General features: G+C 35.5%; 1 protein-coding gene across 9 annotated transcripts in view; it reads left to right on the top strand.

Moving 5' to 3' along the window:
- Positions 1-23,664, top strand: part of Dmd (dystrophin) — a 2,209,767-nt gene that overhangs the window by 1,680,356 nt on the left and 505,747 nt on the right. For all 9 annotated transcript variants that reach the window (XM_028881805.2, XM_037198928.1, XM_037198927.1 and 6 more), the window contains one exon: positions 21,919-22,108. In XM_028881805.2, the coding sequence (XP_028737638.1) occupies positions 21,919-22,108 (190 nt within the window). The remainder of the gene's footprint in view (positions 1-21,918; positions 22,109-23,664) is intronic.

The following is a 23,664-nucleotide window of genomic DNA, read 5'->3' on the forward strand; positions in this document are numbered from 1 at the left end:
TAGCTGTTGATCCAACTTTCATGAGTTCCCACTAGTTTGGTTTGGTTGTCTCTGCAGGTTTCTCCATCATGATCCTGATGCACTTGCTCATAGAATCCCTCTTCTCTCATTGACTGGACTCCTAGAGCTCTCCCTGGTGTTTGGCTGTGGATCTCTGCATTTGCTTCCATCAGTCACTGGAGAAAAGCTCTGTGGTGATAATTAGGGTATGCACTGATCTGATCACTGGGGTCAGCCAGTGCAGTTCAGGCACCCTCTCCACTATTTCGAGTAGTGTAAGCTGGGGTCATCCTTGGGGATTCCTGGCAACTTTCCTAGCACCGGGTTTCTCTCTATCCCCATGATATCACCCTCTATCATGGTATCTCTTTCATTACTTTTCCACTCCATCCCTGTTCCAACTCGACCATCCCATTCCCTTATGTTCTCATCCCCATCCCCTACCTTCCATTGCCCCCATCACCCCAGTTTACTCATGGAAATCTCATCTATATACCTTCAATCTTGCACCTGCAATACCAGTCCCCTGTGTGGATGATGTTGCTAAGTTTGGCTGCTAACTCATGGTAGAGACTGGCACCCTTGGAGTACAGTTAAAGAAGCCTCTGAATGCTGACCCTGGGAAATACCTCTTCAGGCAGTTTCTTTCCAGGAATAAGGGGCCCTGAGGAGGGAGCCAACAGAGGCAGATCCCTATTAGTTGTATGCAGAGTTTAGACTCTTTCCTTTCAAGTAAATTTACATTTTGTCAAGTTGGAGCATTTGAAGATTGAGCAGTACCTCCCACACACACACACTAGGGTACCTTCCATGTTACCCCAGTGCACACTGAAAGGTCATTTAATACAATCATTTACACAATTATAGTCATTTCAGCTTTACTGTGACTGTAACTTTAATCATGCTCATGGTCTTTTCCTTGACAAACTATATATCTTTAAAATGTGTTTCTCACTTAACCTCTTGTTATTTTTTTACTATAGACCTTGATAAGGGTGGTGAGCCACAACTACACCACAGTGTGTAAGCTATCTTGACTCAAAATTTCCTTTGTCAAATTTATCAATTCATTGCTTTTAAATATATCCTCACTCAAGTTCTCAGGACATGGGCAGAATTCAACCAAATTAATGACCAAAATCTAGCCTAAATGGCCTCTAGTCCAGTTATTGATAGGGTACATAAAAAAAGCTGCATAAGTCAATATTCCACAGTCTGAATTTCTGTCAACCTTCATTTCTTACAAATTCCTAGCAGAGTTGCTCATGAAGCTCTGTTTTTGGCATGTGAAAGTTTTTCTAGCCCAAAGTTCCACATTCTTCCCAAGTGAATTCCAAAGTCCTAAGGACCACATCGTTAGATTCATCATAGCAATGTCCCCCTTCTTAATACCAATTTTCAGACAAGAAACAAATTAAGGAAAAATATTTGCTTTTGTGTATAGTTTGAAAGGATACAACCAATCACTGGTAGCAGGAAAAGGAGGTTCTGGTCAGTATTTTTCCACAGTCAGAAAACAAAGAGTAAACAGGAAGTAATATTGGATTAGACAAGGAAGCTTCAAGACCTACTCCCAGTGACCCAGTTCCCCCAGGATGGCCCCAGCTCTTATGGGTTCTACAACCTTCCCAAACAACACTACCAACTAGGAACCAAGTGCTTAAGCATGAGACCTGTGACATCATTTCACATTCAAACCATAATTAATATACAGCAGGAAACTGGTGCCTAGGATTTCTATTAAAATAGAAATTGATAAATGGCATTGTTCTTTTTGGCTGGTTATTGACTAGCACTGAGAGAGAATATATTTCCACAAATTTTAGGCTTCAAATACTTTTTCTCCTTTATATTGCTCTTTAATGGATAGGAACTTGATCTCAGCTTTGTCCTCTCCAATATTTTGTCATTGTCTTAGATGAAGATGTAGATAACATTTTTTTCCAATTTGCAAATGACACAGAGCAGGAAGAAATAGAAAATACAGTAGACAAGAATATTAGGGACCAAAAAATTTTAATCAAATTGAACTAGCAGTCAGAATACTTAAAGATAAGATGTAAATGTAAGACACTAAATTTGAATTCAGAAGAAAATAAACCCAAACTGTCCCAAGACTGCACTTCCTGGATAAAGACTAGGAGAGGGAGAGTTCTGTTCAGAGGTTTGTCGGGAAGTTTTCCTCATGAGATGCCTATATAAGAATGTCAGGGAGGCAAGATTAAGCAGAGGGAGAACCAGTCTGTGGTGAACTGAGCTCTTAACAGATTGTCAAGGGAACTATTGAAAAGGGCCTTTCAGAAACATTCTGAGCTAGGCCTTGGTACATCAGTAACAGCTAGTACTGATTGAATCAACCTGGAAGAAAGAAAAAAAATTGATACAATGAAAATAGTCAACTCTAACAAAGTGATAGTTCCATGATGGAGGCTGCTGTGACCTGTTTGCTATCAATGTTATGCACTGAAAGACTGGAATAGCATTAGCAATCCCTCTACTCCAGTGTCACATAAAGTGTGACCATTGAACAAGTAGATTTTTTTTTTTTTTTTTTTTTTTTTGGTTTTTCGAGACAGGGTTTCTCTGTGTAGCTTTGCGCCTTTCCTGGAACTCACTTTGGAGACCAGGCTGGCCTCGAACTCACAGAGATCTGCCTGCCTCTGCCTCCCGAGTGCTGGGATTAAAGGCGTGCGCCACCACTGCCCGGCAAACAAGTAGATTTAAGTGCTAGAAATGTAAATTTATGGATCTTATCTCATCCCATTAAATCAGATCCCTGAGGATGGAACCTGAAGTGATCTGGTCTCCAAGATACTTCTATTCAGATTAAAGTTTGAGAAGAACTATATTATGGCAAAAACAAAACAAAAAAAAAAGTCAGAATGTGGAGACATCACGAGTTTTCATGGCAATAATATTTGTTCTATTTGTATGTCAATTTGCCCTCTCTCCCTTTACCCTATAAATATGAATGCATGAACATGCACAAAGACATACATACACACACACACAATTACACACAGTGTAGTGTAGTATATACAGCTGTAGAAAAGAAAAGCCAAAGGATTATTTGGCCTAGAAAATTCAAGTGTACAAGATTGTACATGAAACTATATTTTGGATTAATAGAGAAATTGAGAGATTGTAGAAATATTCTATAATATATAGGATAGCAGTTTGAGAATCATATGATAAAATTGTTTTAAGTATCAGCTGTCCACAGACTTTATTTACTTCATATGCTCTTCATATACAATAGTTTTCTTATTTCATTGGGACTATGCCAGGATTAACTTAATAAATCTTAATAAAAAAAAGAACTAAAACAATGACTCTATGGTAGGAAAAAGAATAAATCAATGTCAATAAATTATGTCTGGTAGAATTAATCTACATTACTGATCAAAAAAAAATCTGTTTGTGAATGTGTAGAGAATGCATCTCTCTTCTAAAATTTGGCCATGAGAACCTGGTGTGATATTTTAGCAGATGTCTCAGTACTGTACATGGGGCATATATTGAGTGAGCATTGGTAATATAGGTAGCAGAGCATCTAGACAAGAACCCTATATGAGAATCATGTTACTGAATGTTACCTGAATAATACTCAATGTCATGATCTGAATTCTTCACTTCAACAAAGCCCCATGTATTTGCCATATTAACCAAAAGAATAGGTTAGTTTTAATTTACTAATAGCTTTACTAAGATATCTTTTCTATTATTACGTCAGGACAAATATTGCCACTTTACAGTCTGTTAAAAGTTTACGAACTTTTTTTTTTTAAAGAAACATAGGAGACAAAATACAGAAAGAGACCCATCAACTTTGGCAAAGCATATTTGAATGTCTATGGGTCTTTCTTTTTTGAGACTTTATACAGGAGAATACAGAAGAAAACATTTAGAAAATGTGGATTAAACTGGAGATACTTTTACTAAAGTATGCTCCACTTAGGCACAGTATTATTTTAGTGAAATGCAATAAATAATATAGCAACAGACAATAGAGTTTTATAATTGCTAGGATCTGCTAATAAGGTTTTTTCCCTGAAACAAACTCCATTAACCCTCCTTGATACTCCATTCTCATCAACATTTTAATAGCATGAAACTAATTCATAGTTATGTGTTTTTTTTCCACTGCATAAAACATGTAATTCACACCCTGCTAATGATAACTTTTATCATAATTATTAGGTTGCTCCTGGTGACACAAAAACTTATCCTGGCAGGTAGGCAATTTTAGAAGCTCAGCCAAATAGTTGGTATGTGTGATTAAGCCTCAATATGCTTCTCATGTAGAGTGATCTTGGCCAACCAAAGTCACTTGGCATCCATTCCTGACAGAGAGACCTGATCTACTTTGATGGAAGGCCAAGGATCTTCAATAAGGCAGTTGTAAGAACCAGCAGAATTTTTCAGTCTCCTTGACAAGCCACTGATAGAGTACTTATTTTCACTATGATCCACTTATTAGTGGCATAGATCAGGATTTTGCTCTGTAGGGTATACCTACTTGTCAAATGCCTTACATGTAGAAAGATATCTTTCCAATTTACTAGCTGGCATTTCAAATAAACATAACATTTAAATGTCTTAATTAACACAAAATCTGTGTCACTGCTTTCAATATAAACATATTTGTAAATTAGAAAAGAATCTTGAGCTAGTAAGCTTTTCAGTGCTTTGACAAATTGCTTGAGACAAGCAGCTTAAAAGGGTAAAAAAAAAATGATCTTGGCTCACTTGATCCAATTATTTTTGGACCAATGGTGGACACCAAATATTATGGCAAAGTAGAACATGGTAGGTCAAATTTGTTCACCTTCTGGTATCCAGTTGTGAATATATGGGACAACATTTATACTTCAAGGGAATATTCCTAGCTTTCTCCAAATATCACCTATATCCTAATGTTGCCACCGCCAACCAATAGCCCATTATGGTTTGAATTCAGTGATAACATAAGACATTTATGAAAGTCAAATCCTCCAAACCAGATTCCAATAGACCCATCTCTGATCTCTGCTGCATCAAAAGCAAACTGTCAACATATAAGCCTTTCAGAGAAAATTCAGATCTAAATCATAGCAGAATCTCAAGCAGAGAATGCATTTTTCCCAGGCTCCAAATGCCATTCCTATGCTTTAACAACTGAATTCTTGTGTTTCCTATTGATCTTCTGTTCCCCTTTGTTCTTTAAGTTTACCTGGCCACAAAATTTCATGATGTTGGTTTCTATAATTCTCTGAGAATTTTCTCAAGAAAGGTTATTTATTACTTTTTATTATTTCAAATAGTTTTGCAGACATTTCTACCTTTATCAGTATATTAATGTAACAGAATTCAAAAGATATCTAAGCAACAGCCACTATTCCTGACAAAGAAGTTTCATTCCAACTTCTTTGTCTCCATGCCAAAGTTTGTCAAGGTTTGCTGTTGTGAATATGTTGCATGGATGAGATTTATAATTCTAACTTTGAAAGTATAAATCAGACTCAAACTGTGGCAAATCTATATGTATATTCAGAGAAAGCCTGTAAAATGTTATGTCCATTCAGAATGAACTAGTGAAGTTACTACACAGTGAAATTATATAAAGTAAAAAGACCAATATTGTCATATACATGCAGCTTCTAATTCATTGGCTCCAATAAAATAAAATATATGTTTTTGCCAATTACTGAAATAGGCATTGGCAAATTGAAACACATTATGATTAAATTGGTGTTTGTTAATCTACATTCGTATCTCCTTTTCTTAAGAAGAAATGTCATCCATTAGTATTTTTTTTATTATTTTCAACATATATTTAAAGTAGTTTACTCATAGTTATAATTTAGTAAAAAAAACTTATAGAATTTTGTAAAATACCCACTATGTTTGTGAGGCAAGCATTTTAAGCATCCTTCATAAAATTCTGGTGCATGACTGTTTCCTAGGACTTGGGAGAATAAAAGAGGAGGATGACACGTTCAAGGCCATAGTAAAACTGCCTAGTAAGTTCTAGGACAGCCCAGGGACTATAAGTCTGAAAAAAACGTTCACAGACATACACATTTATATATGTTTAAAACATGATCAAATGGGGAATTTCATGGTCTTCACATTTTCTAGTGAAAAACACTTGATTTTGATAATAATATGCAAATGAGTATTTATATAGTCTATATTTCTAATTGCATAGCATTTCTTCCTCCAAATAGTCAAACTGCTTACTTGTGAACTAGTGACTTAAGTTGTTTGGGAGGAATCTTGCTTTATAATTGTATAAGTGTTGTAAAGAAAAACATAAGATGATGAAAAAGATATGTTAGCAGCAAATCCTTTGTTCTTACTGACTATATTAATCCAGGAAGGAAAATGACTGCAAAATTGACAGGTGATGTGGAGCGATAAACTCTGACCATGCTTTCTGTTTGTGCAGCAGGAAGGGGAAGAGCTCAAATCTAGAAAGTTACTTTGGGGCACCAGTGATTGCCTAAGTAATCACCTGTAACGTTTTTGAAATTAAGTTTGACATTTTGATTTATTCCAAGAAGTGAACAAATACATCAAATGGAGACGCACCATCATTCTGAATGGCATTCATCTTTCTTAACTATGCTGTCTCATCCTCTGTCAATTAAGTGTTCAGGTGATCTTCAAGGATATTTCCAAGTCAAATGTATTATAGTTACCCTGCCAACTGGCCTCTTGTGGTGCTCTGCTGACACAGTCACAGAGGAAATGTTATACTGTGTATCTGCTCACAGAACTCATGGAAGTAAACAGGGAAAACGGAGTGTTGGACTGAAAACAAAAGTCAAATGCCTTTATGTGGCAATCAAATCTGGTTCAAATCGATGTTTTTACAATCATTGATAGAGATTGACCAAATTGTTTGTAATTTGTGTGGATTTTTATAAGTGTTGTGCCATAATCAGTATTGTCATTATATATGTCTAGAGACAAACTGAAACAAATAATGTGGTCAGTTAGTAAGGGTCTTTGTTAAATGACAACATGTAAAGAACATTTTGTCACTATGACAAATTATACTCATGGGTGATGAACCAAAGGTTTTACAGTTTGATTTATATAATCTAAGGTAAATAATAGACATTCAAAATATTTCCAATTCACTTTCTTTGTTTTTGAGCTATACCAGAATGTGAAAATCCATGTCCATAGTTTGAGAGAAGGTTGGATTTTTTAAGTTCATTTCTTATTATTTTTGTTCAACTTTCCTGATTAGCTATTAACTTCTTTATAATTATGATGGAACATATATAGTTTTAACTAACCTGTGGACGAATATCTCTTTATAGATAGTGGTTAAAAAGTTAACTTTATTTTTCTAGAGGCTTAGAACAATTCTCAAAGATTTAATTGTTCTGACAACATAAAATAGAAACTTCACTTTCTAAAGAAAAACAACCTGCAAAAATGTTACTTATATTATTCAGATCATTGATTAATCCTAAAGAAGGCATCAGTTAATTCACTAAAAAGCACAAGCATTACATTTCTTTAATAAGGCATATCACAAACAATTAGGAAGTCATTCATATGATAGATGAACAGTCAAGTGTCTTAATAAGCCTCTCTACTTTTAAAAATGACAGTAAATTGCATAAAAAAATAGTCCCATAAAAATCTATTCTCAATCACAAAGGAATACAACTGCAGTGTAGAAAAGATAAATATTTCTTTTGCTTCCTTCAAAAGGAAGGAATATTTGTGAATTAAGTATATTTAAAAACATAGTGTCTTGCCGGGCAGTGGTGGTGCATGCCTTTAATCCCAGCACTCGGGAGGCAGAGCCAGGCAGATCTCTGTGAGTTCGAGGCCAGCCTGGGCTATCAAGTGAGTCCCAGGAAAGGCACAAAGCTACACAGAGAAACCCTGTCTCGGAAAAAAAAACAAAAAACAGTGTCTTAGAGAAAACAGCTCATCCAAATAATTTGTCTTCTATATATCTGTGGAGAAATAAGTTATTTTTGTGCAGCTAAGAAAAAATTTTTTGAATTACACCTTCACTCTTGTTACTTCTGCCTCTCCTTAATGTTCCTGTCTCCAAATTTGCCTCCCCCATATTCATTTTTGTACCCACCTCATCCCACTGGGGTTTCTCCATTATTGTTGGCATTGGGTTCCCCTGGACTTTTGAGCTTTGTCAAGTCTTATATACACATGCCTGCCTGTATATGTTCCCCATGCTTAGCAGATAACATATATCCTGTTCTCAGTTCCTCCATGCATTTTCAAATGATTTGGTCCTCAGTATTTTCCTATATTTCTAGACTCTCCTGAATCTACATTGTTATTCACTGAAAAGATGGCATATAAGGACATGAGAGCAATGTTACTTAAGGAAACTTTGCCCATTCCCACACAAGGGACTTCAAATTGTTTTGATCTATATAGAACTACAGCAGTTAGAGCACATCAAATAAACAAAATATTATTGATTATTTAACTTTTTATATATAAGAAGCAAGTTAGGAATGTTTCACATGGATACTTATTGTTGTATACTGGAAAGTGATTGCTAGGATATTGATAATATTTAGTTTTTATTTTTAAATTATATATAAATTATAATTACTTTAATATGACTTTTGCCAAAAATAACTACTCATTTTGGAAATATTTATTTGAGAAATATTTACAATTTCCATTTATCTCTGCCTTTTAGTCCAAGTTCTACCTACCTTAAATATTATGTCAGCAATAATTGAAAGCCAAAAGAAAGAAAATGCTTTTTTTTTCAGTCCTGTCCAAACAGGTTTAGCCAATTTTGGTGAGCTTAAAATAGTTATTGTACAAGTTAGAAAGTTGATTTGCCCCCTCCATCACATCCCTTCCCTTTTCTCCACACAAAATTGTAAATGTAAACTTCCCTAGAAGATGAGCCGGGCCTGCAATTTTCAGCTAATTGGGAAAAGCAGCCCTGAGTTGAGCACTGTCAGACTGATTTGAGTCTTAAGATATGACGATGATTATTGTGTCAAATGTAATCAAGACTGTGGGCTCTGAACTGACTAAAGGGCTGGCTGTTTTTAATTCAGGTTCGTATATGAAGTAGACCTCTCATTCACTGAAAGTCACAGCTGGCTGTAAAAAGGAGCAATTTTTAAAATGCTATTTCTTTCTCTATGGAGCTGTGAGGATCAGAGATTGGGTTCACAGAAGGCAAATGTCCTCATTTCCTCTTTTTACATTCTATGTGTTCTCTGTTTGATAGCCTTCATCTTCCAGTTTCCCTGTGGTTGTCTGTCAGTGGCCTGCAAACTTCTTAGCTCGTCATCCCTATGTACCTTTTAAAATAAAACAAAAACCACTTTGGAGCACATAGTTTGCTAAGGTGAACCTCAATCTTTGGGTGGGCACATGTGAAAAGAGGATTTGAAAGAGTGTATAATTTATAATAAAATAACATATATTTTAGTATGCAGTTATTAAGACAGCATTACACCAAAACAGAAGATAACTGTAGATACTACAAATGCAATATTCACAAATGCAGTGCCTCAAATACCATGAGTGACATTGCCTATCAGAGCTGTAACTTTTGAAAATGGTGAACAACTCATGACATTTTTTTTTAAAGATTTATTTATTTATTATGTATACAGTGCTCTGCCTGAATGTATCCCTGAAGGCCAGAAGGGGATACCAGATCTCATTACAGATGGTTGTGAGCCATCATGTGGTTGCTGGAAATTGAACTCAGGACCTCTGAAAGAGCAGCCAGTGCTCTTAACCTCTACATGACCAGCCCTCATGACAAATTTTTAAAAAGATTTATTTTCAATTTTGTGTTTGTGTGTCTGTGTGTAGGTGTGAGTATGTGAATGCAGGTACCCATGGATACCAAAAGAATTAATCTGACACCCCTGGAACTGGAGTGACAGGAAAGTGTGATCTTTCCTGTGTGGGTTCTGGAAACCACCAAACTCTTGCCCTCTACAGGAGTGGTATGCTCAAGCTCAAGCCGGGTGGTGGTGGCGCACGCCTTGAATCTCAGCACTTGGGAGGCAGAGCCGCAAAGCTACACAGAGAAACCCTGTCTCGAAAAACCAAAAAAAAAAAAAAAAAAAAAAAAAAAAAGTCGTATGCTCTTAACCATTGAAATATCTAGTCACACAAATTTCATTTTGAAATTCTACAATTTCAACACCACAAACTAAACTATCCTTTGAATTTTTACAGTAGTTGGTCACATTCCTGAAAATTATACTGTGTGTTAACACCATGAGAAAAAGAATGTTTTGTATTTGTGTGTAAAACTGAATTGTGTCCCACATTTAGGTATTAAGATGATTACTACATATATGAAGTTCTACTGAGACATTTCAGTGGGCTCTGGGATTTTAAGTCACTCTTTCCTGTTGTTCAGGAAGTTTCTCTCTGCTGAATTCCAAGAACTTTATTCAGTTACTGATAGAGTCAAAATTCTTGCCTTATTTTCCAAAATACTTTTTCATTTTGTTATCTGTGGCATTTGCTTAATTTTCCAGATAAAAACTGATCTGGGTATTAATGAAGTTAAACTATGTTCTTAAAACATAATACATTTTTATTGATATGGTTGTTACTTTTCCAAAACCGGATGAAATGAACAAAGCTTTAAGATCTGTTGGTGTGTCTAGAAAATCTGTTAAAATTCTGTCATCAGTGCCATTCTGTCAGTTGACACAGCCTTTATTGAACAATATGGTCTGCAGAAATAATAATGTAATATCCCACCCATAGCTATATAACTTTATACGATGTTGACAAATGCAGTGAGATTGCATATATAAAGCATAGGGAATATTATTATTGCCTGTTATCCCAAATTCTAAATAGGTGGAGGGTATAAGAAAAATTCAAACTAATTTCTTATAAACATTTGCCAAGTAATTTAGGAAAACAAAACCAGATACACGTGTGTATAGAGGTAAATGACAAGCTATTATCTATATCTTTCAGAGGAAAAAGATTTTATGTTGAAATATTTTTAGAAGAGTAGATCAGCAAAATGCAATCTGTTCACATTTCCTCCTCGGAGCCTTTATAAGGTCTTTCAATACATTCCCATGAATATGTTAGAGAAGTACTAGCTGAATGCATGGCAAATTGGATGGGTTAGAAACTATTTCATGCTGATAGACAAACGATATCAGTGAATAGATCAGTGTCAAGTGGTGAAAGTGTATTTCTGCTGCTGTGCCACAAGGCTTTGTGTGCATCCTTGATACACTGGCTAATTTTGACAGGACATGAATAGAGTCACAGAGAAGATGCCCTTCCAGTTTATGGGTAGTACAAGACAGAGCAAGCAGAGATATGTTAGGTAAGAGAAAGAAAATGAATATCTGGCTGGGATGGTTTATAACTTGTTGTCTCTGAACGAGGATTCTACTTGTAAGAATTCTGAAAGTTTGCCAAAATAAGAAGCTAAGTTTGACAAGAGTTATTCTTTTTGTGTGTGCTCTCTTTTTCAATATTCAGGTAAGAACAACAGATATTCAGCCCTAAACAGCGAAACACAATGTGTTGCCTAGCAATTCAGTCTACCATATCTCTTATTGCTAGGGGGAAAGAGCATGCACTTAGATAAAGCAAAGCCTCTCCTCACGTGTAAACATGTCCATTATAACTATAAATCTCTTTTACAGTGAGTTTTCTGTAAAGTGGAGGTCCACAAAGGTTTCCTAGTGAGATCTGAGCTTGCTTTACCCAGCAGGGCTGCATTAGAGGCTTGCTTGATCACGTGCGTGGTTACCAGGTGTTTGGAAGGGTTTGCACTTGGATGTGCGGTATGCTTTGATTTATTAAGGGGAGGTCTTTTGCCCTGCCCATTGGCATTCCTTTACAAAGCCCTTTAGAAGAGACATAAGGTGCCGGGCCGGTGCATAAGGATCCAGATCCTCCTGAGCTCTCCTGTGTTCTATCCTTCTCTCTTCCCTCTATCCTATCTAAATATTTCTCACTTCTCCCTCCTCAAGAATACTCTGGGGTAAAAATGGGAGTGGGTCTCCCACACAGTAATGAAAACAATAGCTACAAATAACCTTTCTTTAATAAAAAAATAATTCTAAACAATAATGCCAATGCATCCACATCAGGAATTGAATTTAAGATTTTTAAAAACAAGAATCATTTGCCTCATTTTTAGAAATTGTGTCTAGTTCATAGTAAGTTTATTGATTTTTATCTGAGTTTATTGCATGTCTAATAAAAGCCAGGAATGGTATAAATCCTTGCCCTTGTGGAATTTACAGTAAGTTAATGTTGAAGACTGTTAAACACTATGATAAACAGTGAATGTATCAGGGAATCCTTGAAACCAAGTACAGCACTTCCTTTGGTCTTTCAATTCTAATTGAAAAAAAGATCCTCAATTTATAACATGCTTTACAAATCTTAATTGATATTGTAAAGGCCATCAATGAATTTTTAAATATCTTGATCTTTTTAGGCGCTGTTTTCTCCCTAGTAATTAAAAGTAAGAAATGAAGAAACCTTTAATCCTTATTTTGATAAGTTTAATTAGCTCATGCTATTGTAATCTTACATCTCTCCTTATAAATAATATCTGAGCCATCATAATAAGTTTGAAATTAGAAGGACTATTCTTTTAAAATCAACCAAGATTTAGTCACATCATGAGGCTAATTCATTTCTCTACTGGCCAAATAAAAATGTATTTATTTTATTTTAAAATTTATAGGAGTAAAGTGTAGAAAGTGGTTTGTTTCCATGTTAGATTTTTCTTATATGAAATATTTTCTCAAATAGGTATTTATTAAAAAAGGCCACAAACTTATGTTCTAGAATTTTCTATTATTTAGTAAGAAGTAAAGTATTTTGTTACTGCCTATTTTTAATACCTGTTTTTAATATAAAATTCTGAAGCCTATCTTGAAGCCAAAATACAATGTTCATTTTTACAGGTCTTTTAGATGTTACTTGAAACTAAGGAAAAAATAATTCCTTTTGTCTACACACATATATCATAATCCCAATTAATATAATAACCACAAAAACAAAGGATCATTTAGTGATAATTTATATTATTCATTATGTTTATCTTGTAGTGAGAATGGCAAGTCCCTTTAAGAGGTAGTGTCTTAGTATGTTATAGTCCGAATAGTGTCTTTCAAGGTTTTGCCACTTAATTTGGAAACTCATTAAGCCTCCCTGAAGGCCTTTGTGTAATTCATAAAGAGTTCAAAATAATAAAACTTGCCATACTAGTTTCATCAATTAATTTAAAGTATCAAAGTAAATGTATCTATGAACAAGCTTAGATCAAAAAATACCACTTTATGGCAAAATATTTCACCCAAAAATGTTGAGTGTAAATATAAAGGTCTCTTTCCAAACTCAACTGTTAATTGCAAGAGTGCTAAGTATCTGGGTATTTGAAGTCAAATATTTACCCAACATAACTTAATCTTCTAGGAGACCTTATGAAATCATTGGTATTTTCATATTCTGCCGATAGTGTGCTGCTATACATTCATTCTTTTGGATGATGATAATTTTAGCGACTTACTTGATTCAAATATGATTTTGTCTTTTTTTTCATCTTAGAAAATTGAACCTCCATGTTTTACCATGTTCTGGTTATTATGAACTGATATCTAACAATCCAAATTTCTGTTTCTCCATAAGTTATCATAGATGAGGATATATATTTGCTCAAAAGCACAGTCTTAGGAGACTTTAAAGAATTGATTCTAGTCATGACTTTTAATTTGGTCTCCCTCCTTGTATAATGCCCCTTTCCCACATGTCTCCAGTCTCACTCCATAATCCAGGCTCTTTTAATAATGTACCATGGGCCAGGCGGTGGTGGCACACGCCTTTAATCCCAGCACTTGGGAGGCAGAGGCGGGCAGTGAGTTCGAGGCCAGCCTGGTCTACAAAGTGAGTTCCAGCAAAGGCACAAAGCTACACAGAGAAACCTTTTCTCGAAACCCCCCCCCCACCAAAAAAAAAGTTCCATGGAGCCCAGGCTATGGGGGGATGTGTCATCCTTCTGCCTCTTCCACTTTTTATTTTCTCCATATCTTTTTAGGAGAAATAACAAGACTGTTTATTGTTGTCTGTCATATTTTAAAATTTAAAGGTATTAGCACTACAAATAACCAGAACCTTAAAGATACACACTATTCATATCATTTAGAATAGAAATTATTTCTAACAGTAAACTCAGCCCTAATCTAATTTTGTATGTATCTGCAAAGTAGTGCTATCTGAATGTTTTCTGAAGGCCCTTTTCAATTTTATGAATTCCAAGACAGTATTTTGAGTGTTTGTATACAAATCAAATGAATTTCATCAGAAATTATTTTTACAAGTTTCCAAAATAGTATATTTTGATATTGTACCAGTACAAAAATAAAAATGCAGATCACAAACTAAAGAATAATAATCTATTTACCAAAGCAATTTAGAGAAATATATGTGCATGTTATAGCTGCTCATAATATCATCTACATTTATTTAGTTAGCCAATTTTCTCAGTTATTAATGACAAAGAAACAAAGTCAATTATATGTATAATATGAGGAGAACTTGTTTTACTGTTATCACCTAATTTTCATTTGCAGGAATATCCCAGAGGTTTCATGGAAAGTACATAAGTATAGATATTTTCCTAATAATATAATTTGCAAATTATAAATTTTAAATACATTCCTTGTGGGAAAATTATGAAGAGATACAATATCTATTTTTATATTCTTTGCATTATTTATCATATCTAAGATTCTCTTTTTATATAACGATAAAGTCCAGGTGATTTTTTTTTAAACAAAAATTCTGTATTATTGAAGGAAGAGCACATCACTATGCTCAAAGCTGTTCTTTATCTTTGGAGCACTAATCCATTTGTCCTGCAAGGATGTTGCTACTTCACATGTTACAAAATCATCTTGTGTGTCTGGGGTGATGAAAGGTTTGAATGAGTTTTCTGAGAACTAATCAGCACTACTTTGGGAACATTTAGGTCGTGGTTTCCAATTAACTCTGGAGAGTTTGAGTAATTTAGTACCAGACCTCAGGAGAGAAGGAATGAAAGCCTCGTTAACTCATATGGCGGTCGCTGAACAACAAACCAGCAAATTGCATTGAAAATGATCTTTTTTTTTGTTTTGAAGCAAAAACCAGCTAGATGTTTTCTGCTATAATGAGGATAATGTACAGTCTTTGTATGTGTCTTTTACAATGTGTTTTAATAGTCCTGTAACAAAAGAAACAAAATACTTTTGTTATTGTAAAGTAACAAAAGAGTAACATTCATGCCTGCAATGTGAGGGTCAGGAATCAGGGGCATAGCCTTCCTTGTTCTCTTACTCCAATAAGTACATCTGTCTTCATAGTTAGATAAACTTATTTTTCAGGGTGTAAGATGTAACCCCAAATTTTTTTTGATAGAAAAATGAAACCAACTGTCATTTACACTGTTAATCCAAAGGTTTCTTATTTTTTATAAAAATCAGTTCAAATGGGCAAACATTTATGACTGCATTCTGGAACAAAACTAAGTGATTTTCACTTATTTTGATAGAAAAAGGCAAGAATTTCATGATACATTTTATGACCTGTTGAGAAAATTGGGATAGAACTTCATGAATGCATTCAAATATGGTACATTTGAGCCATAGTATAAAATACAGATTGCCCGTAGAATGTTCATAGCCCTAGAATATTGGACGGGTAATTACATTCTTACCTATTTGGCTCATCTACCAGAATTGAGTATATAAAGTGGTAAAGTTTAAAGTGTAGTGAATTCTTTGTCATCAATATTAAACATATATCTTACCACATAATAGTCATGTAATAGATCATGTGTAAATGTGGCAATGACATGTTAATTCACTTGTGGAAATAAAAATGAGGTGTTCAGATTAAAAGATTATCCATTTATCGGCCAGAATACCTGAGAGGGGAAAAAAACTATCAATTAAAATTAAGCAAAGGAAAAGAGAGGTAAAAGCAGGCATGGTAGTTTACATTTGAAATCCCAAGCTTTGGGAGCAAAGGCAGGAAAACTGGATTTCAAGGGTACCCTCTGCTCCATGGTGGGTTTAAAGCCAGCCTGGGCAATGAGATCCTACCTCAATAAGAAAAGAAGAAAGAAACGTGTTGGGGGAGTGGCGCTAAACAAACAAAGCTCTTCAAGAAGTAGGAGCAGGGGGATTTCTTTTTTTTTTTATTTTACAATTTAATTTAATTTTACATATCAGCCACAGATTCCCCTGTCCTCCCTTCTCCCACCCCCGCCCTCCCCCCAGCCCACCCCCCATTCTTTGAGTTTAAGCCCAGTGTGTTTTTCCTGAAGAGTTCCAGGCCAACTAGGAATACACAGTAAGACCCTGTCTCAAAAAAAAAGATGTTTGTTTGTTTGTTTTTAATGAGAGCAAGAGAAAGAAGGGAAAAACCTTACAAATTCATTAAAAACTAGGATTTAACATTGAAATATAACTTATTAATTAGCATAAAAATAGTAACTATGATATTTACAGAAAATTTTAACTTCATCTTAATGTATGTATGGTGGCTCTCCTAACACTGAGGAGGCTGTGGCAGGAGGATTGCCGTGAGTTTGAGCAACGCTGTTAATTCTAGGACATTAAGGACTACAGAATGAAACTTTGTCTCATTCATCCACAAGAAGGAGAAAGAAGAACTTTAAATTAACATAGATGTACATATATACAAATGTTTTTTTTTTTGTGTGTGTGTGTGTGTGATTATACTCACCCCATTACCTTCTCTTCTCCCTACCTCTGAAGTCCTTCCCAACTCCCATGTCTTCCTTTGACCCATTGAGTTTAATTAGGGTTGTATGCATGAACATGTGGAGGGGTTTATTTACTAGAATATGGGCAACTTCTCAGTGGTCATATCATTGAAGAAAGCAACATCCCCTCTCTCAGTATCCATTAACTGTCACTAGCTCCCCAGGAAGGGGTGTGGCTTATGAGCATCTGACCTCTCTATGATAGAATCTTTGTACCCCCTCACCCTTTTCATTTATTTTGTTCAATTACACATACTTTCAATCTACAAATATAATTGAGAAAGTTTTCCCATCTGTATTTCTAACACATATTAAATTCTTCAGCCTTACCTTAGAAAATAACAAATCTCCCTCCCTTTTTTCCCTATTTTTTATGTATTATGATTATCCTAAGGGAATCTGTGGCTGATATGTAGAACTGAATGGTATTGTAAAATAAAATAAAAGGAGAAAAAAAAGATTATCCTACATCAACGTTGTGATTTCAACTTCATAGAAAATGTGAAAGCTTAGAGATTTAAACAGATATAGCAGTGTATGTGTGTGCTTGCACATGCATGAGCACACACAAGTGTGTGTGTATGTATAAAATGACAGATGGGGAACTTATTGCTTCATTGACAATCAAATATATTTTTAATGGCTATGGGGGCATGCTATCTGTGATTTGTCACCTTTTCTCAGAGTTGTGACTGGATAAGCATCTTCTTGGGCTTATCTAATTTCGCACTATGTTTCATAGCTCCAGAATTTTGCCCCTTCAAACATTCTTTTTATACGCTGATATTTCAGAAGGCCATTATCTCTTTCAGACATCACATTCTGTATCAGAAGGTGTTTAGTTCTTCACATAAATTCAATTTTCCAGAAAGAATATTTCTAAGAAAGCAGTTAATGTCCATAATTTTACTGACTGCATGAGTATGACTGCAAACAATGGTCTGCACCCTACTGCACCCTGAGTGAGGAACCAGGGTGTCTATTCCTCAGGATTGCCCTGAGTTGATGCACTTGAGCCAAACATATCAGATATCAAATGTATGCCAGTACATAGTGTTAATCATAAGATTCGTGAGAGAAAACACATTGCACAATTTTGAGCCAAATTTGAAGCAAGCTATAATTAAATCCTGGCCAGGATGGTGGACTCTGGCCAGGTCTACTCCTGGATTCACAGGAAATATCCATGAGTCAAGTTTTGTGGGTCTTAAAAAGGAAAAGCCACAGGACCACTATATTTTCAATCAGGTCCAATCAGGAGCAAGCATATCTCCTGGCAATACTTCCTGTCCATGAACCTTCCACCTACATCCAATCAAGGACAAGTGCACATTCTGACATATCTCCTGCCCTCATACCTCCTGCCCACGTGTGATCAAGCACATCTGCTGCATATGGGTCAAACAAACACGGGGCAAACAGGAACTTATTCTTAACTGCCTTAACTGCAAACACAACTCCTAACATGCAAGGTCTAGTTTTCCTGTTTTGGTCTCCCATCCACTTGAATGGTGTATTGTTCTTGTTCCTGTTTTGTTCTCACAATGGCTTCTGCCTGCTTCAGGGATGAAGGGAGCAACTTTGAAGCAGGTGGCTCTTTTAACTGTGTCCTATTCTCAAATAATGCTGACATATGAGAACCTTCAGCCAGCAGTACTCCAAGAAACTTGGGCAAGAAGTCTACCAGTCTCAATCATGTATCTGAGCAGCATACCCCAGCATCTACTTACACAGTACTTCTCAAAGTTTTGTCCCTAGCAGAAGTGCTTTTCAAACTTGAGCATGTGTTTGAAATGCCTGGAAGGCTTGCTGAAACACAGCTGGTTGGACTCCACCCACGGAGTTCCTCTTTGAGTAGATCTAGCCGGAGGCCTGAGAATTTGCATTTCTAATAAGTTCTCAGATGCTGCTTCTGGGACTGTTGGTCCATGAACCATATCTTGACACCACCATTCCATACCACCCTTATTTATGTACTGAGAGGAGGTCTTAGCACTAGAAAGTAAACCTTTAGAAATCATGACTTCTTTATTCCATTAATTCTTAGCTATTTCCATGCATTATATAAACTTGGAATAGTGATGATTAAGCTTTGTTATATAGAAACACGTAATAAATTACAGTTTAAAGGCCTTTTTACAATTTCTTATATATACTCATTATTACCTTTAAAATCCTGCAAAATTGTCTTCAGGGTCCATAGGATTGCATGTCCTAAATAGAGAAGTGTTAAAATAATCCATGTTTGTAGTCTTTTTTTCTTAGCCAATCTTTTATTTCCTTATGATTCTCATTATATTTATATTTTTATTTATCATATAAGACCTCAGAAGCCATATGGTTGAGGAAAATGAAAAACTAGGGGATACATTTAGACCTAATTTGAATGCATAAGTATGGAAATTAAGTACCCTTGACTTTTTTGGGGGGTACACTTGACACTATTCAATCTTAGGAGTTCAATGTACATACTTTGGACCTAGGAGTGAGATTGTAGTCATTAAAACCCCACAGAAGTGGAAAACAACAGTTGCAATCCAACAGCTTTGGAAAATAGCTCATTTGAAGAGATTTTCTGCTGTTGCGTCCATTGAATTATTTTAAAAGTATTTCCCAAATAAGAAAATATTCTGCCTGATGTTGTCAATATTTCAGACCACAAGGGTATCCTTGAAGAAAATGGTGCCTTGCTGTCCTAAAAAATGTGCCTCTGCTTCCCTAAGGGTCTAATTTACAAAGCAGAAAACTGCTGGTAGGATTTGGCTGAAAATCACATTGTCTGGATAGAGCCCTTTCATCTGACTTCCTGCATACTGCTTTGAAAGTTATTTACTAGTTACTTGCTATGGAAGCAGAAGGTGAGTGGTGTTTCTAGTTTAAGGGCAGAGGAGCTAAGATGGATGGAGTGCCCCTCAGCATGGAGATGACACAGAGAATAAAACACACACTATCTAATAATCTCTTAAGCTTCATTCTGCCATGGGATCCTTTCATATGGTCCTTTTATTGTATCTGAAATTGGACTATATTCAAAAATAAGTCAATGCCTTAGCCAGCCTTGTATTCTAGATTGGGACAGTTTATTTCTATCACAAGTTTTAGGCTGGAAACTGCCTCTTTTGCAAATCATACCCAACTTACTCAAGAGCTTCCCTTTATATTATATGCCCAACTTTCACATTCAGATTCCCAGAGCTGTGACAATGGCATTGAATTTTGAAATACAAAGAAACAGATTGCAATTTGGGTATTTCTGTTTGGATTGACATTTTATCTAAAAACTAGGGAAGCTGCAGTCCAGGTTAGCCCTGTACCTGTTCCAGATTTAACTACTTTGCCCAACCAGAACCCCATGGTACCTTTTACTTGCATAGTATTAACATTTATTTAGGAGTTGATAAATAGCTTAGGGTAATGCTCATGTTTTTCCAATAGTGATATCCTCATAAACCTACTCTCTTCTCTACCAGTTAATGCAGACAGAAGATTTTTATCCAGTATGAGCGCTGAGACTACACTGTGAAAGACTGTGTGCTCAGCAAAAACCTCATCCATGATGAATAAACAGCTCTTCTGGGGGCTTTGCTGCCTCCAGCTCAGCGGGAGTTGTTTATTGCCTGCTTTGCACATCCCATGATAAAGTTGCTGCTAAAATAAATTGCAGTTTTGCATAATTATTGACAATCACATCTTAACAAGCAGTGTGTATCATATTCAAGTGCTCAATTTTTTGAAATCCATTTTTAGCTTATGTTTAATCCCAGAAAATGTTTGTGTAGTTGTAGAAGGCAAATAAGGCATTTAAATAGAGTACTAATTTCCTCATTGCAGACAAAATTTACCTGAATCTTTTTAGATGGGACTGTTACTGCTTAAGGCAATTTTCCCTCCTAAGCTATTATTATACAGATCTTTGCTCAGGGCATTTGTATGTATGTCCACATTATAGGTTATATATATATATATATATAATTGGAAAGTATGATTTAAAAAATTCTCATAAGGAATTTTTGTTTCTTCCAGTTTAAAAAAAAAACTGGGAAAATTAGAAAATGAGATGTAAGCAGAGAAACTAACATTTTATTAACAATAATAAGTAGTCATATTATGTGAAGTTTGATGTTCATCATAGCAGTAGATAATGAAGAAGAGGAAATGAGAAATCAGAGAAGTTATTAACAAGCCATATCACACAACTGGTAAAGGATATCAGGAATTGAATCATTGTTTGTCTGATTTGTAAGTTTCTACTTTTTCAACTTGATGCAACATTTTCCTTTTGGATAATATCCTCAGTCTAAGTCCACCAGGTAATTCAATATGAACCTAACAAAATCCTTTTAATAAGCAAGTATTTGGCAAGATGATAGTTTGCACAATTTTTTCTGTCTAATGTGTTCTTTCTAGTCTTATCGTTTCTTCAACTACCAATCCAGCCCTCCGATTTCTCCTTCAGTATTCACCTCCCAACCCTCCATTTGTATTTTCCTTCCTTGTTACTTTATCTATTTAATCCTTATTTCTTGCCTCAGTTTGATACCAAAGATAGGCATGGCAGGGGAATTGAAGGTTTTGCATATGAAATTTAACTTCAAATTCTATGGTATCTCAAAATATGCTTTCCCATTGCCCAGCACAAACTCAAGGTTGAAAGGAAGATAATTTGGAGTGTTTATGAACAAAATTTGTAAGTCTTTCTCTCTCTCTCTCTCTCTCTCTCTCTCTCTCTCTCTCTCTCTCTCTCTCTCTCTCTCTCTCTCTCTTTCTCTCTCAGGTGTGTGTCTGTGTGTGTGTCCATTTCTATAGAAATATTTAATTATTGTTAATTTTTGAGGGAGTTCCCATGAATTAAACCTAGGGCCTTGAATTTAGTAAGCGAACACTCTACCATTGATCCACATCCCCAGCCCACTGTCACTTATTTTTAATAGCTCCATTTGTATGCTTTCCTCCAAGAATAAGCCTTTAGATGAAATAGAAAGGAATATTAAACAAAATGCACAGTATTCTGGTTGTTGGTTAAATGGAGAACTTCAGGAACACACCATCTTTGATCATTTTACTGAGTTCATTGCATGTACCATCCTGATGATTGTGAATCCCATCTGCCTGTTTGTCCTTTACAGAGTGAACGAGCGAGAGGCTGCTTTGGAAGAAACTCATAGGTTACTGCAACAGTTCCCTCTAGACCTGGAGAAGTTTCTTTCCTGGATTACAGAAGCTGAAACAACTGCAAATGTTCTCCAGGATGCTTCACGAAAGGAGAAACTTCTAGAAGACTCCAAGGGAGTCAGAGAACTGATGAAACAGTGGCAAGTAAGTTGAGCGTTTTGTTTTAGCACTCTAGTGAATCTAACTGAAGCATTTGTACTTGATATTGACAAACTAGGTGTAGCTGGAGAGTTTCTCTTCAGCTCCCACCAAGTCCCCACAGTCCTGCAGTCCACTTATAAAATAAACACACAGACACTTATATTACTTAAACTGTTTGGCCTAATGGCTCAGGCTTCTAGTTAGCTGTTCTTATATCTTAAATTAACCCATTTCTATTAATCTATAAATTGCCATGTGGCTTGTGGCTTACCGGTATCTTTACATGTTGCTTGTCATGGTGGCAGTGGCAGCTGGCAGTGTCTCCTGATTCAGCCTTCCTCTTCCCAGAATTCTCTTTTTCTGCTTATCCTACCTATACTTCCTGCCTGGCTATTGGCCAATGAGCATTTTATTTATACAGAGCGATATCCACAGCAACTGGGGGCAAAAATAAAGTTGTTTTATTCAGCCTGATACAGTTCATCATTTGGGCAAGAAGGAAAGACACAAGAGGCAGTAAGAAAACTCATTTGTGATTCAATGTAATACCATCAGCTTCTAAAAATACACGTATTTCTGACCAGAAAAATACTTGCCTAAAACACCAGGGGTCTTGTCAAGCAGAAACTTTACTCATACAGAGAAGTAAGTTAAAGATAGGTTTATTAAATTAAAATGGTTGCCATTTTCACTGTTTACTTAATGTCTTACAGGGAAAGCATCTGTAGGAATTGTCTGTTTTATATAGCGTTGCTAACTAAATCAGTTTCCCTTCGTTACTTTCAAATACATTCTGAAATGTTAATCTGACATTTTGCAGTTTTCTTCCTAACATGATCTGTGAAAATAAAAATGAGATTGCTAAATTTGTTATAGTTAGTGGTTGTACAATTTTCAAACAATTGTTTTCCCTGGAAACAAAAATTATTAATTCTGTGTACATGAACAGCAATAACAGAAGGTTAGAGAAGTACTGTTTAAATGGAAACTTGGCAAGAATCATGTTCTGTAGTTTAAGGGGTTTTCAAAGGTTTATTATTAACAACTGATGGAATTTTCCTGAACTATTATGCAGTATTATCAGATGTCCTTTCTTTTGTGACTGTTTTTTATATGTACATATAAATGAACATCACTAGTATCTAGAATATAGTTTGACATGGTAATTTGAAGACATTTTTTGGACTAAGAATTTTTTTTCATATTGTTCTCCTCTATCTATATTCTGTTTGGATGTGACAGTTAGTTTGTTGCTCTGGTGCAGACAGTAAGTAACAACAGTGATTTATTACATCTTGAATTTGCCATTCTTTTTTATCTTCCTTCTCTGGTCCCACTTGCCTATCCACAGTGATGTCATTTTGTTTGATCCTTTGGAGGTAATTTGCTTAGAATAGTGGTCGAATTTATCTCTGCAGAGATCTCCCACAGTTTGTGTCAGAGTGTAAAAGCCATGCAAATTCAGATTTTATTTTGTCTGAATCTTAAAGGAATGCTGAAACAGTGATTGTAGTGCCATAACACATTTGGCTTATGCTATTTCACAAATAAAAATTTAT

Source organism: Peromyscus leucopus, chromosome X (genome assembly GCF_004664715.2).
Source record: "Peromyscus leucopus breed LL Stock chromosome X, UCI_PerLeu_2.1, whole genome shotgun sequence".
Classification (NCBI taxonomy): domain Eukaryota; kingdom Metazoa; phylum Chordata; class Mammalia; order Rodentia; family Cricetidae; genus Peromyscus; species Peromyscus leucopus.